This window comes from Vanessa atalanta, chromosome 21 (genome assembly GCF_905147765.1).
Source record: "Vanessa atalanta chromosome 21, ilVanAtal1.2, whole genome shotgun sequence".
In the NCBI taxonomy this organism is placed as follows: Eukaryota; Metazoa; Arthropoda; class Insecta; order Lepidoptera; family Nymphalidae; genus Vanessa; species Vanessa atalanta.
The window spans coordinates 5,010,889-5,027,461 of record NC_061891.1 but is presented as its reverse complement, the minus strand read 5'-3'; the positions used below and the strand labels follow the sequence as shown (position 1 = coordinate 5,027,461).

The 16,573-nt window shown below is 31.6% G+C and overlaps 1 protein-coding gene across 1 annotated transcript in view; it reads right to left on the bottom strand.

Moving 5' to 3' along the window:
- Positions 1-6,342: 6,342 nt before the first annotated feature.
- Positions 6,343-16,573, bottom strand: part of LOC125072332 — a 35,952-nt gene continuing 25,721 nt past the window's right edge. The window contains exons 4-7 of the mRNA XM_047682936.1: positions 8,890-9,054; positions 8,198-8,289; positions 7,316-7,466; positions 6,343-7,025 (exon numbers count right to left, since the gene is read on the bottom strand). Of these exons, the coding sequence (XP_047538892.1) occupies positions 6,745-7,025; positions 7,316-7,466; positions 8,198-8,289; positions 8,890-9,054 (689 nt within the window). The 3' untranslated portion in view covers positions 6,343-6,744. The remainder of the gene's footprint in view (positions 7,026-7,315; positions 7,467-8,197; positions 8,290-8,889; positions 9,055-16,573) is intronic.

Sequence of the window (16,573 nt, the reverse complement as noted above, 5' to 3'; positions counted from 1 at the left end):
AGAAAATCTTTTAATTGATCCCATGATATGAACTCCTTTATCGAGCAAGCAAGTTCAGCTTTCCCGCTGAGTTGGCATAAAATATACTTGAAAACTATAGGCTTCTGTACGTCAGTCGCGAGATCGTATGCATTATTGCAGTTAATTATGAAAGAATTTAGGGTTTCCCTAGATCCGTCATAGGGCTTGATGAATTTAAGTAAAATATTTAAATCTAGTTCAGGCGTTGTGATTGTTTTTTTGCCTTTCTGTTTTTTATTGTCATTGCTTACGGAGTGCAGTGGTCTATCATCTTCAGACTCTGAGGGTAATTCAAGCTGGCTTGGAACCTGAAGAGCCTCACCTCTATTGATTTTTGGCACTTTAGATTCCATTATTTAATAATTGATACCAATCAAGACAAATTACTAAATTAAAATGACAAACAGAAACACTTATTTTATGAATGTTTAAACAAATTACAATTTTATAATTCAATATAGATTTATATTCAATAGATTACTCAGTAATTATTATAGTAATTTGATAAGCCAAACTCACAGAATGTACATCACGGTGGTCTTGATAGAAAACATATCAGGTGTAGAAATGAATTCCTGCTTCAACGATGCGATTATGTTTCTTGCTAACAAGAATAACATATATTTTGTTTCTAACTTTATCACTGAATATTTTGCACATGTATAACTTGATGTTATATTGAAAAAGTGCGTTTATAAATTTGGTAATCACTTGAGTTTTTTTCACTTTGTAGGTTTATCTTTGTTATATTGTTTACGGAACAGTTTTTTCAGAAACAGAGATTTTTTCTTTTGATTTTATTAACTCACTTTCACACACTTTCACACACTTTTACGATTGAGGACGTACCGGGGATCCACTAATTTTAAAGATCCCTTTACGCTGCCACCAAATGTTATATCGGCCCTCTTCATTCAGTTTTTAAAAAAAAGAAATGAAATAGAATTAAACATTTATTTAATTTTTATTGGATATAGAATTAAAATAAGATATAGAATTAAAATAAGAAATAGAATGATCTTTAGGCAGCCGTCACGGATGTAAGTTGAAAGAGGACTGATCTGATGCTGAGCCCTACTACTGTCTCTCGTGCCTATACTGCTGACATTGCAGCTCTAACCCAGTGGCTCAGCGTTACCACTTACTAAGTAGGGGTATAACAGCTCCCTTGGTCTTCATACACTCGAAGAACACAGCCAAAGGGATGGGTGATATTATAGGAGAAGGATAAGTCCTTTACACAAGCTAATTTTTAAAAGCGCGGCGCACTCACATATCACACGTTACCGCGGCTCACACCAGAAGGGAAAAGAAAAAGGAAGTACGTCATACGTCAAATCATTCCATAGACAAAACACAGACGTTTCAACGTACGCATACACCTAAATACGCTACAATATGTATAATGTAAAAAAAAAGCAGCCGAGTGCGAGTCGGACTCGCCCATAAGGGTTCCGTAACAGCAAGTAACATGGTTTATGTTTATGAAATTATTTTTTTATTTTTATATGAGTTAATTGAATGAAAGGTAAATCGTAAGGTTTACGATTTATGACGTATTAAAAAACTACTTATTAGATCTCGTTCAAGCCAATTTTCGATGGAAGTTTGCTTATCATATATTTTCTTTAGTTTTATTATTCTCTTATTTTAGAAGTTACAGGGGGGAGGGGACACTCATTATACCACTTTGGAAGTGCATCTCTCGCAAACTATTCAATTTAGAAAAAAATATATACGAAATTCGAAATCTCAATATTATTTTTGAAGACCAATCCATAGAACCCAACATAGGGTTAAATGAAAAAAAATCAGTTTCAGTTCTAAGTATGGGGAACCCTAAAATCTATTGTTTTTTTTTCTATTTTTATAAAAAAATCTTAATGGGGTTCACAGGTTACATCTACTTACTTAGTTTCAACAGTATAGTTCTTAGTTTCGGAAAAAGTGACTGTGACATGCGGAGGGACAGACAGACAGACTTTTTTGCCATTTTTCTACGGAACCCTATAAACACCAAACTCACTGTTTCTTCTCGGATCAGGATATATGCCAGTGTTATGCTTCTATATTAAATAAAGGATTTTGACATACTTAGGTAACATAAACTTAGGTTTGAAAAATAAAAAACAGTGTGTATTTGGATTTTATATTTATAATATTCTAATTAAAAATGTCAATAAAACAAATATTTAAGTAGTCAAACATCGGACGGAGATTAGTATCATACAATTAAACATAAACTAAATTAAAATATTGGTTTTGAGATAAAAAAAAAATATATCAGATAAAATAATATTACATATAAAATTTTATTTGTTTTCATACTCCAAAACATCTAAGACTTAAGCGAAAAAACATTTGCTTTGCAAACAAGTAAAAAGTTCCAACGATATATAATAACAATTATAAAATTCTTGTTTTACACAATTTTTACTTACACCTCTACAGCATTACAATAAGGTCTCAAACTAAACAAGGACCAGAATTTGGACGGATAAATAACTTAAGATGTAAAAGTATTTCATACTAAATTAAATTCCAAGGTTTGTCTATGCCTCATAGACAAAAAAATTATTAGTACACTAGTACATGAAAATTTTAGAGAAAATAAATAAATTATCATTAAAACTTTCCCAAAACAATACAATGACGTGAGACGGCAATGGACAAGGCACGCATTAAGGGCCAAGGCACAAATTTTAATTAAAAAATAAATATTTTACAAAAACAAAATTGTTCCCTCTAAAATAATTATAAACTAAATTAATGTGATGGTCTTGGAAAGAGCCTGGTGGGTTTCTCTTATAATATGAAAGTGTATTTACAATAATCTAATAACTAAGCTTTATTCCTTATCTATTGCATTCAATTTAAATTCTAATGCGACATTAAAAAAAAATACTTTAAGCATAATAATAGTAAATAACAATATTTTACTCGAAAACAATTGCATATAAAAAAAAAAATAACCTGATTTAAATGGTTCCCATGCCAAAAAATAATAACATCTTGCAAAGCAACGAAAATTAAATCGAATACACATACAGATAGGCACATTAATATTTACAATGCTATTTTATTATTATCATGTTAAAATAATTAATATTTAATTTAAAAGAAATTCCATTTTGCATAAAAATAAAACAGTCAATGAGAAAACATGTAGAAATATTTTTTTTTTCTTACAATAAACACTTTGTGCTCATAATAATGTATTATACACGTGTACTACGAATACATTAAGAACTATGTTCAAACAACATATACAATAAATGTGTGCTTTATTTAAACTAAACGTCTTAAACAAATCGGCTTTTTGTAATACGATATATAAAATCATTTTTTTTTTAAACTTCCCAGTCCGACAGTACCACTGTTAACTCGAGAGTTATATGACGTCACAAACATTTATGACACACTTTTAGGGATATAGTATTCTGTACATTACAATTAATTTAAGTTTTCCTATTATATCTATAGACAGAATATTTAAGTCAAATAAAATATATAACTATAACAATTCTAATATAATTAAAAAAAAAAAATGTCATAACTGATTTAAGTAGAAAGTCAGGTGATATAATAATATTACATACAAAAACTACATGTGTTGACATAACCTAAAAAATTTACTACTTAATAATTGGTTGAAATCAACTATTCATACAATATGTTTATTGCAAATATAATTTGAAGAAATCGACTTTTTGTAAACTTAAATGGAATAACTAGTTACTGCACAATTCTGTAATAAAGTAATTCATATAAAAGTAATGATTTATATTTTAAGTGTGTGAATGTCAGAAATATACGGAACCGTAAAGAATTAATGGCAAATACCACACTTACTATAACCGAGGTATAATATAATATGTTTAGCGTAAACCAATCACAGAAGGGGTAAAGATAAAAATAAACAACTTTGACATTTAGTTAGAAGATAACATTGGACGATTGGATTCGTGCAAAAATTGTCTTTTGAATACCAGCTTAAGTTGTTAGGGGAACATTTGAAGAAAAGTTAAACAACATACATATAAGTCAGTGGAACGGTGTTGAATAGTGTTGTATTATTGAACTGTATGTATTACTGTAACTGTATGTATGGAATATGTAAATCTTAATCTCTGCACTTTCTCTGATTGGAATAGGCAAAATTGTTTACCGCCTTTCTTAATTATTAAATACGAGGATGTCGTTTAATTAAGTTTTGATTATATTCTGTAGATAATCATTGATGATTATCATACGATAAAATAAGACAGTATTGTTCAACTTATCACTAGGGATACGATACGATACGATTTTTTTAATCGATTAATTTTATTGCGATTTTCAATTGAATCGATTCTAACGTACGACAGATCGAATCGTCCAAATCGTAACTTATATTAGAAACAAAATGTCACCTTATAAATTTATTTGAATAAGATAGGTACAGATTCTCAATGAAGCAAAATCGGTTACACAAAATGATTCGATTTTGATCGATTCAAGAGGACACAATCCGATCAGAGAACAGCGATACGAAAGTATACGATCCATTTTAATAAAAAAAAATTGATTTACATCATAACGTCGTGCATCCCTACTAATCACTTCAAACAATTTTGTTAAACTGAACTATATTACATCGGTGAGACTGATAATGGAATGATTTAGAAATTTAATTCAGATTTTATTTTATTGTTCTATAATTAGATTAGATTTATTAACGTAAACCACGTTGTACACAAACTTGTAAACGAAGGTGTATATAATTTGTATAAAAAAATATTATAAATTATTTTTAAATGTAGCATAAAGTGTTGAGCATGAGATAAATTATAATCAATTTAAGCAATATATTATTTAGGGATTCTCATTTGAATTGCAGATTCAGTTAAGATTCCCCTCCTCAGTTTAGTTTAATAACTAATGTAATGACTTGGCTCGAATATAAACGGCTGTAAAATCTAAACCAATGAACATTTTGTAATAAAACAAAATTATATCTTAGTTCTTACTTGGTAGGAGGGTTTTGTGTCAATGTTGAGTCAGCCAGTGTAAGTACAGTCACAAGGGTAATAACATCTTAGTTCCCAAGGTCGGTGGCGCATTGGCAATACAAGGAATGGTTTAATATTTCTTGCAGCGCTAATGTCAATGGGCGGTGGTGACCACTAATCGTCAAGTGGTTGGTAAAAGTGTAGTATTTTCAACATTTGTCTACACATTTAACATGAGCTGTGATTCTATTGTATATTTTGCATTTTTTTGCAAATTCAGTGTAATATCCTTATGTATATTTTTATTCTAACATCAATTTAAAATTAAATCAAAATATAAATAATACGAAATGTATGTAATGCAACTCACTTACATTTAAAATAATTATAAAAAATAATTATGTTCTTTGCGCAGAAACGCCTTCAGATATAATTGAATGAGATTCTATCTTTAATGACTTTATTGCTGAACAGAGATTATTGAATTTAATTTAAAATAGTAGGCCTTATCTAACATTTAAGCTTCTATCATATGTATACATACAAATATGGTCCACGAGCTATTAGAATGGGATGAAACTTTGTCAAAGTAGTGTAGTAGTTGAGTGAAGGAGGGTTAGCAAATAATAACTAAACAAATGACAACACCAAAGTAGGACGTGGTTATAGCAGATGTCTGTGTAATAATCTATGTATCTTAGATTATTTATATATCAAGACAACTACAAATTAACTAAAACAAACAACCCAACTTTTATTATTTTGGTGTGACATCTACGCTTGAAACTCACCAAAAGTGATACTACTTTACTAGTGTACTTATCGGCCAACTGTTGGATACTATTTTAATCGACGCATTCTCAGCCTCGACAGTCTATCCAAATATATAACACAGCTTGGGTAGTCTATCTAGGCATATAAATAATCAAAGAATTTCTCGTAATTGGCTTTAAAAAAGTTACTGTCATTGTTATGTCAATTTATTCGGCAACATATAAAAATCTCACGAGCGTTGAAGTAGAGTTTGCCGACGCTAACACTAGCGGCCTAGGTCGTATCCCATTCAGATCGTGTGCGTTGGTTGCCATAGTAAATTTTTGGTCAATTGGTTTGGCAATTGAAAACCATGTCATTTAAGTGGCAGATTAATTTGTAGCTATTTTCAGATCTTTTTTGTATATTAATAAATCTTCTTAATGAATTAACTTTTTCTTTACTTTATTGTTGTTATAAAATTGTCTTAGTTCAATATATGTATGTGTGTAAATGTGATTTCAGTAAATAGAATAAATTGTATAAAAATTTCTTATAATAATTATTTTAGGTTAGTTATTTTTCCTTATGAATAAAATTTTATTATCCTCAAGAGATAAATTATTTTCCTCATATATTTTGAATCAACGAAATGTAATTATTTAATTCCATCCAATATCATCAATGAATTGTGCTAATATAACTTAGATTCTATTAGATGAAAACACGCTGTATAATTAATATCTTTATACAGCTTGATTAATATCAACGAGTCCCTTTAAGCAGGTTATATAGTCGTCTTCTTGCACAGCAGATAAATATTAACAAAAATCAGTGCGTCTCTTTCACGCACAATGACATTGTATACACCTATCTCTTTCGCACATTACATATTACTCAAGCAGTAAAAAACGGTGTTTATATAGGACGGTGCTTTAAGTCTTAAAATATTTGTATAGAAATATACAGCGATAGTCCATTAAACTTCAGTGCTATGCGTTTGTATGCGTACCTTTTTCTGACTCCCGTTTCTGTTAAGTGGGGGTGAATTATTTGAGTACCCATGGTTCCATTTGCCCATACCCCCTGGCTCACCTTCTCGTGGCCTAGGCTTCTTCAACGATGATCGAAGAGGCGACCTCGTTATTGTACTGGCGTCAGATAGACCAGTTAACGTTGTCGCTGTTGTGTTCATAGACGCTACACTGCCATGACCATTTGTGCTGTACGGCTTCCCAGATGCATCTGTCATTGATATACCTGAAAATATTTTAAATGAAGTGTTAAATTATTTATAGACAGAAAGACAGACGAAGAGATGAGACATTTTATTATAATATATATTGAAATTATTTTAATATAGTTATGTCACGAGCTTCTTCAAAATCAGTTTTAGTGTTTTTTTTTTATGATATCTGTAGGCGGACGAGCAAATGGGCCACCTGATGATAAGTGGTCACCACTCATTTCGCTCGTCTGGGTGGTACCTACCCAGACGAGCTTGATATAGCTTGTGCGGTAATAAAATATTTAAAGATTTATATATTTACCTCTTCCTTCTTTAAACCCTGGATTATTTATCGTAGTGCTATCTTCTACCTCGCCCAGCGGATTCGTTGGGTCACCCCCAACTCGACGAGAAAACAGTGTGTCGTACAACGACATAATAAATAACGCTGAGTTTATTACTATGCTAACTATCTGAAAATTTATAGGAAAAAAATTGTCATTTAATTTTATGAAATATAATAAATTATCGTGCTGATATTATACTTAGACTTTTTATAAGATAAGTACTTATAAGAAATAAGTATTTGAATACAAAAATGTTCATTTATTTATAGAGTAAGTGCCGCTGTTACAGTGATACTTATTTAAGATTAATGGAATTTAATTTTTCTTTTTACAGTATTAAAGCATAAGCCTGTAATTGTCAGACTGCTAGTCTAAAAACTACTCTCCTCTTTTGAGGACTTTCTCCAATGCGAGCTGGTTGATCTTATGTCCTTTGTACCTGTTACACTGGCTCAGTCAGCCATGTGGCAAATATTTTAACACGATGTTTTCCTTCACTGCCGAACGATATATGATAAACACATATTTAGCACACGTATAATCTGTGGTGCTTGCCCGAGTTTGAAAGCGCAAACTTTGGTTAAGATTCACGTGTTTGAGTCCAGTGGACCAACTCAGCCGAATTACTTTCTGAATGAGAAATAAAACTGTACCAAGAATTATTATTGATAGTATTTAATTGGAAACCTACTATTGCATTAAAAAAAGGAAAATACATAATATATATATATATATATATAAATAAATATTTGTGAAAAAAATTGACTAATTATCGCTCCAAAAAACGTTCATCTAGCGAATGATGACCTTATAATAATAAACTATTAGTAATTTTCAATATTACAAGATAATTATACCTGTACATAGAAAGCTTCGCCTCTAACGAGATAAAATCCCCTGTCATCGCCCTGCACAGCGAACAGCCCAGCTGCTGCTATGGACAGTAACGCTAGAAAATAAAAAAGACAATTTAATATCAATATATTCTGAGTTCAATTTGATATACGTACTGTTATCACTTAACATTAATATATAAAATACTCAATTTACCAAAAAAGTAATAATAATATGAAAATTACGTAAGCATTAGTTCTTCGAAAAGTTTCGAGACTATTTCCAATTTCACTTAAAAATTTAAGGGTTTGGGTGTAAAATCATATTGAACGCCTCGATAAACATACTTAATTAATAATAATGAATCGATCGGATACTTAATGTATCGATGATACCCACGGAAACCATACAAGAGATAGTAGCCATCTGGTTAGACGATATAATAGTAGACGCAAACACAAGTGCACTACGTTTTCCCACTTTTATAATCCGATGGGGACAGAAATACGACAAGACCGGAAAGAGTTCAGGCGCTGGACGAACGGTTTTACTTGCAAACTGTATTGAAACTGCACATCCAGACTCCACAACTCATGCGAATATCGATGATAAATACATTACATTTTTCTGGCCCTGACGCAATATCTCCAGGACATCGGAGCAGTCAAATGTATAGCTTAAATGATAACTATTTTTTTGTTTAAAAGACACTTACTTGCTAGAAGTGCCAAAGCAAGCTTCGTCAGAACGAGATGCGTGTACTTGAAACCGACTTTCTCCTTCGAAGATATCATGGCCAGTTGCAGTACCGACAGTATGCAAAATACTCCCAAGACGGAAACACCGACCGACGCCACAACTCCTGATATATACACCGCCGCTGTGAACAAAGACATTTTTTAGAATCAGTCATCAAATACAGTTTTCGATTGGTAATATTTATATTTAACACATCAATAAGTACCAATAGCTTAAACGGATACTTCATTTGTTATGCATCAATGGCAAAATCTGTTCATGCTTCAAATATAGCCTTAAAAGATTGTATTATTTTTTAATGAATTTAGATTTACTTGTAAAAAATTAATAGCGACGTTCAATAATAATTAGAAAATATAAATTTTACGACTGATAATATAGAACTATTTTATTAAAAATAAGTAGTTTTGTAGATGATAGGCGGTCATAATCCCCAATGACTTTGACACGCTAAGAAATACCTATGTACCATTCTTTACAAAACCAATGAACATCCTTTGGAAATTAAGATGTTATGTCCCTTGTGCCTAATAGTTACACTGACTATATTTATAACATTAGTGTTAAGCGTTAGAATATATATGTACATTAGTATATATTAGGAAGTTTGTATACTAAACGATACTTGTGTACGAACGACTTTTGAAAAATATCATGTTAATAACTGTATCATAAAAGTATGTAATTAGATTAAAAACCACCTTCTCCCCAGGTCTAAAGTGATCCTTTCCAAGATGGTAAATTTTTTGACAAGCAAGTGTAACGTTTTATATAGTTCGAGATTGAATAAATATTTTCACTTTAATTTTATTATTTAACATAAACAGATTAAATATTATTATAGTATACCCTAAGTATTATTATTTTTAATAAAAAAAAAAATAAAAACCGGATGTTTCTCTGAACAGATAGAACTAGTGACTGATAGATTCTGAATAGCCTGACTCATTCGAACACAACTTTCCTCTTCTTACTCACAACTTTACAAATTATGCGACCGCGTATCCTGAGGAGTTACGTTCACGCATACGAAATGTGTTTGCATTGTATTGAGATATTCATTTCGAATTTTTGGAAAATGAATTCTATTGCTAGATTAGTTTTAGAAAAAATAAAATTGCCGATCGGTAATATGAAATATATAATGACTTGTAAATAAGACTTGTAAAGTAAAGCTGTACATCCCGATGTCTTCAGCAGTAGATACTGGATTGACCAGTGGTGCCATTACGTTTATAGCATAGCAACTGTTGATGAAACCAAATTAAATCAAATCAAAAAATATTAATCAGTATTATGGACCTATGCAGTAATATATATACTCCATAATACTGATTTATCGACTACAACATTTATTAATCCGCAACAAATATTTGATAGCAACAGTTGCTATGCTATTACCGTAAAAGCACCAAAGGCTACTTTTATATACATGTGTCAAAAATATATCAGTATCAGTGAAATTTAGAAGTTGAGATAGTCTGCAATCCCGTGCCACGCCAAACACGAAAAGCTTTTGGACCTACCAACGTTTTCCAGTCGATCGCCGTTTCATAGAATTAAGAGAATGCAAGTGCACCCGTGTCGCCTGCATATAAACTTGTGAATTAAAATATGCCCTGAGCTAAGTTAGGAATATATTTTTGGTATGGCAGTCTGTAGTACTTCTAAGTTTAATACTTTATATGTAATTATATATAAATATTAACTACAGAATAGTATTTAAATGCTTATTATTGAAACTAGTTAGTTTCAATTTAACACAAGGAGGAAGAAGGAACGTTTCACGCGTAACGGCTCGGAGCAGCTTAATCTTATAATTGTAACTTTAGTCAATAAACGCTAATAACAATTTGGACCAAAAGATTATAAGATTCACGCGATTAGCCGTACAATTTCACCAACTTCTATAAAGGCTAAGAGTTTTTTTACTATTTGACATCAATCCAAGTAGTAACATTCTAAATGTACCTATACCTTGTGACAAAATTATTTGCAATATCCTTTAAACGATTGTAGCTCTGTCCTTATCTAGTCCTATAATTGAAACATAGAAAAGAGTGGGATAGGCTATCTTTACGTTAATTTATTTGTAATTTGCAACATGTCAATTTTCCGTGAATATATATAATTTTGCATTTCCCAAGGCTCACGATATCTACTAATGTTTAGATTAATTTGTATGTGGTCATCGTGTCAACTTATGTTCTGTAATTAGCCGTGCCTTTAATGTTTTCAATTACGGAATATGCTATGTAATTAGTTAATTTATACTTTTACGTAATATTTATTTTAGGAATGTATTCCAAATACGAACTGATGTCCCAGCTGACGCTTTCGAGTTCATTTATTATGGCAGCGTCTTGGGTACAACCACAAGACAATATTTTGGACAGCGTCCCTTTTTCCTTGAGATATCTACCACAGAGTATCTTGTTTTCGACATTTTTCACAAAGAAATATTTAATTTCAAAAATACCAGAAAGTTAAACGCGCTGAACTTTCAGAGAGATGCTATTTATCATTTGAATTCATTATCACAGATCTCATCACCTCACACTAGCATCTCACCACGGTTTGAAAATGTATAATCCTCTAAATATTACATATTTCCAATACGTAATTTTAATCGTAAATGGATTTAAGAGTCCAAAGCATGAGGGGTGTAAACACAGAGATTGAACTCCTGTCTCCCACGGGAAGCTTCCTCTATTTTTGAGGAATGGGTTAGTCCGGAATTTTGAAGTAAGCTGAGATATACTGAGAATTTCTTGACCAAATGAAATAAAGCAGAATGATACGCTATATAATGAAACATGTATCATATGGGACAAGGTAGGTAGTTGACTAGCAATTTTTATATTAAATTATGCGTGGTAAGTTTACCTTGTTTATAATGGCGTCACGAAAAAACAACTCATCACGTAACAATGGTATGACATTGAAAAATTGCATTAAAGTAATTGTTTCTCAGATCTTCACATTGCACGTGAACCGATATTTATGTTCAGATGTTAAATATATAACTGAGATTTTATTTTCATCTCTAACATTTATTGGAAGGTTTGGGAGTAGGAGCGACTCGTACGCCATGACGGCAAACGGCATGACATCTCAAATCAAATCAAAATACTCTTTATTGTACACCAGTAAACATAAAGCTGAATCACATTTAAGAAAGATGCACAAGAGGCGGCCTTATCGCTAAACAGCGATCTCTTCCAGGCAACCTTAGGGTATAGGAAAGAAACAGATATAGAAAGAGTTTGGGGTGTACAAGGCAGATATAAACGTAATATATGAATACATTACAGTGAAATAATAATATATTTAAAATATAATAATGTACAGTACCTGGTAGCTAACAAGCATACATATATGTATGTATCTCATTAGATATAAATATAAATAAATATTGGACAACATCACATACATTACTCTGATCCCAATGTAAGTAGCTAAAGCACTTGTGTTATAGAAAATCAGAAGTAACGACGGTACCACATACACCCAGACCCAAGACAACATAGAAAATTAATGAACTTTTTCTAAATCGACTCGGCCGGGAATTGAACCCGGGACCTCAGAGTAGCGTTACCCATGAAAACCGGTGTACACACTACCCGACCATGGAGGTCGTCAAAGATATAAATTATATATATAATTAAACTAAAATTATCTCAAACAAAATACAATTGCACCTCATCACTCTTTCACATTTTTTGACATCTCTTCCGCGAAAACTGGCCCCGGGATTCAATTTCTTACTAACCGCATATATGTTAAATATAATGAAATATCGACTTCTATACCTGACATCGACGTATTACACGTACCAAATTTGTGCCTTTATAACAAAATTACCAGTCTTAAACCTTGTTATGTTATACATATTATCAGTGGATATAACTAAGTCTATGTTTTTCTTATTTAGTGTTAAATATGTATGTATTGTTAGTGTACCATTTTAAATAAACAAATACCTAAAAAAATGACGATCTCTCATGCCGTCTTCTACACCGCTTTCCGACCCCTTGTGTGTGCGTGGCGAGTTTATTATATAATTCGTTGCTATATACCTATAGTTAAAATATGGAAAATATATTTACTTTATGAACAAAATAAGTCTCGGAGACTATTACAAAAAAAAAAACAACCTACAAACTATCTGACATTTTTATTATAAGAGATGATTTTTCACGTCATTCGATTCAACTTCTAGAATGACCTTGTAATTAAGAACTTATCTTTACAAGATATCTAAGTTCAGCATTCAACACTTTGATATAAAACAGTAAGATGAAATTGCGGCACGTTTCAAACGGATGACTCATACTTGTCCATGACGTTTTGCAGTTATTTCAAGTAATTAAATATTCTATCAGTGTGATTAGGAAAATTATTATCTACGTAATTATAAATAATAATTTATATTAGCATAGTAATTATTTGGCGAAAACAATGAAATTCAACATTGATGATTCGATGATTCATTAAATTATACATTCAGATAAAATTATAATCTCATAAGAAAAACTATGTATTATATTATATAAACATGAAAAATAGAAAAATTAAAAAGTTATGACCGTCTAAAAACAATATAAGTACCTAAATATGTCTGATAACCAGTTGAAGCTTAGCCCATCCTTATATACATATGTACATATTCTGTTACTGAACTTTTCCAAAACCATTGGAATGTATATTTTAAATTGGACCCGATAGTTGGCACTGCGATGGGGAAGCGAATAAAATTCTCATTTCACTCCGACGAAGTCGGGACAGTTAGTTATCTTTATACAAATAGGTAAAGACAAAAACCTCAGCATCTTTTTCTCCTTTGTTCGTCAACCGATATTCTTTATTTTGTTTGGTAGCCACGGCATTTCGTGTTAGAGCAATAAAACACTTGAAAATAATATAAGAAGAATAAATCGAAATATACAATTTCTATTTTGTTTCCTTCAAACTATCCATAAATATTCAGTTAGTCTTATCATAGCATGATAGTTTTTAAGATGTGCTATCAAACCAGAGTTGAGTTTTTGTTTTCTGCCTATTTAAGCATGTTTTGATTATATAGTAACTACTAATTATCATAGAGGATATTCTGACCATAATATGTTTTTATAAGATTATATGTATTGATAATAGGAGAAATATTCTTGTTTTCTAAACAACCTTATGTTCGTTGAAACGAACGTACGAACGTTTAAATAACATAAAAAAACGATATAAAAAACCCAAATTTTAAGAAATGAAATAAATATTAAATATTAATTATTTCGTCACAATAAACAGAAGGAAAAGCGCCGAGAAATCCAAAAGGATAGTAAAATCCAATCGACATGACAATATCATTCCTTATAAGACAAACAATTCGCACCGAATCCCTAATCTGCGGAACACCTGTTGTTAGTTCAGTAGGTGTTACAATGCCTCGCGCGTTCCTCCGCACCCGACATATATGTCACGAGACAATAACGTGGCAGGGAATTGTATTTTAATGCGCTATCATAACTTTATTTTGACTGCCTCTTGGTCTGGAAGATAGCGTGTATGGACGCATACCTAGAGGTAAAAAGTTTGTCCGGAGTCTGAAGTTGGAAGTGATTATACTTCCATAACTCAAAAAGAATATAAAGCCGTTGGTCTTGCACCTGTGCTATTTCACGTAGGATTTGACGCCCTATCATGTCAAGAGAATTGTGGAACAGATATTGCAGTTATGTTTACGCACACACTTGCGAAATATAATATGTTCTGCGCTGTTGCTTAATGGAGTCTCCATTGAGAATGGCTGCCGTGGCTAAAATCAATCAGGTGGACATCATCATCATTTCAATTGTTCCTACACTATTTACGATACGGTATAAACGATTATTGTTCGAATTAAATTTTAAATCATCTTTCGAAATCAAAATGTATTTCAAATCAATTAATAAATGTTAGAAATATAATCATACGCTTATATTTTGATACTGATACAATTAAATACAGTTAAGAATGGTCAATTTTTTTATTTCTCGAGAAAATCAGTAAATACTCTTTTTCGTATTAGTGGTATCGTCTGTAAATGTTTCACATCTAGGCTGTATTCTCTGATTTTGGAAAAATATTCCATACATTAAAAATAATTCCAGTATAAGCAAAAATCGATTCGAAACGTTCCATGGTTAGATTTGATGTGAATAATTTACAAAAAAAAAACTAGTAGTCCGTTCCCAACGCTTAAAACATCTTTTAATAGCTTTACAACTTCGATATGTTGTTTAATTTCATGGTTTATCGGAGATTTTATACTGGTAAGATTTCACTTATTCAAACTACTCATCATTGACTCTATCATTTATATTTTCGTATAAACATACTAGTTGTCGCCCGCGGCTTCGCTCGAGTTTTAGGGGTCGGTTGTCATGTGTTAGGCAAAAAAAGTTCAAGTTTGCTTCAAATTTCGTCAAATTCGGTTCATTGGTTTGGCAGTGAAAGAGCGACATACAGAGTTACTTTCACATATATAATATTTGTATATAAAGATAGTCAGTTAACTTTCCTGCATAGTTCGTAACGTTATGTACTTTAAAAAACCTTACTCGAAATAATATTTTCTAACAAAGTTAAATTTTAAATAAAATTTTAGATCTTTAAGGTATCGTGCTCAAACAAATAAAAACACTCTTCCATCAGTCTGTTTATTGCGAAAAGTTACGCAACAACGGGAGCGGAGCAGTAAAATAACGCGCGTGAAGCTCGAAAAATTGAATATCGATATAAATGCGAAAGTAACTCTGTCTGTCTATTTAATGCTCTTTCATAGCCAAACCACTAAACCGAATTTGAAGAAATTCGGTATGAAGCTTGAACTCTAAGGAAAGAGATAGGCTTCTTTTTATGCCTACTACCTGACGACCACACTAAAATGCGAGCGAAGCTGCGGTAGAAAATTATTATGTCAAATCTGATGTCCTGTGTCCAAAACGTTGTTTTGAAAATATTGGTGTTCATGCAATGAGACGCCTTTTGTAAATTGTTTCCTGTATTCCTTGCTGTTATTTTATTGACGTAGAATACCGTATTTTAATATTTTATATTTGTACTGTTAGTAGGCCATCGACACAGCTACTGGTAAAATAAAACATGTCACCATCAAACAGTGTGAACGCTTGGGAATGCATAAACTGAGGATGCTTTGAAAACAATGAATGCATTACAAGACTAGATAGTTTAAACAATGACATTGTTCATGTATTACACCCACTTCGCTTAAAGCACTAACTCCTAATGCGGTTAGGGTTTATGACAGTTTCGAGTTGTAACCGGAGTATTGTTCAATGGTAGAACACTTACAAACAGCCGTTCCTTCTTTTTTTAAATACTTCTGTTTATTGAAAGTTCAGACAGTAACACTTTTTGGCGGAGTCCTGAAAATATCACAATGATACGCAGACACTTTACGTATCTCACTCGTGAGTATAAGCTCCTCGTTTCACTATCAATAGACCCGGCAAGAAACTCAGTAGTTACTTTTTTCCACCATTGAAATACAGAATATGTCAATAAAGTAAATAACTTTTATATATATCCTGCCTGGAAATCGACAAATACTATATCCACGCTTATGTATCAATAATATAATC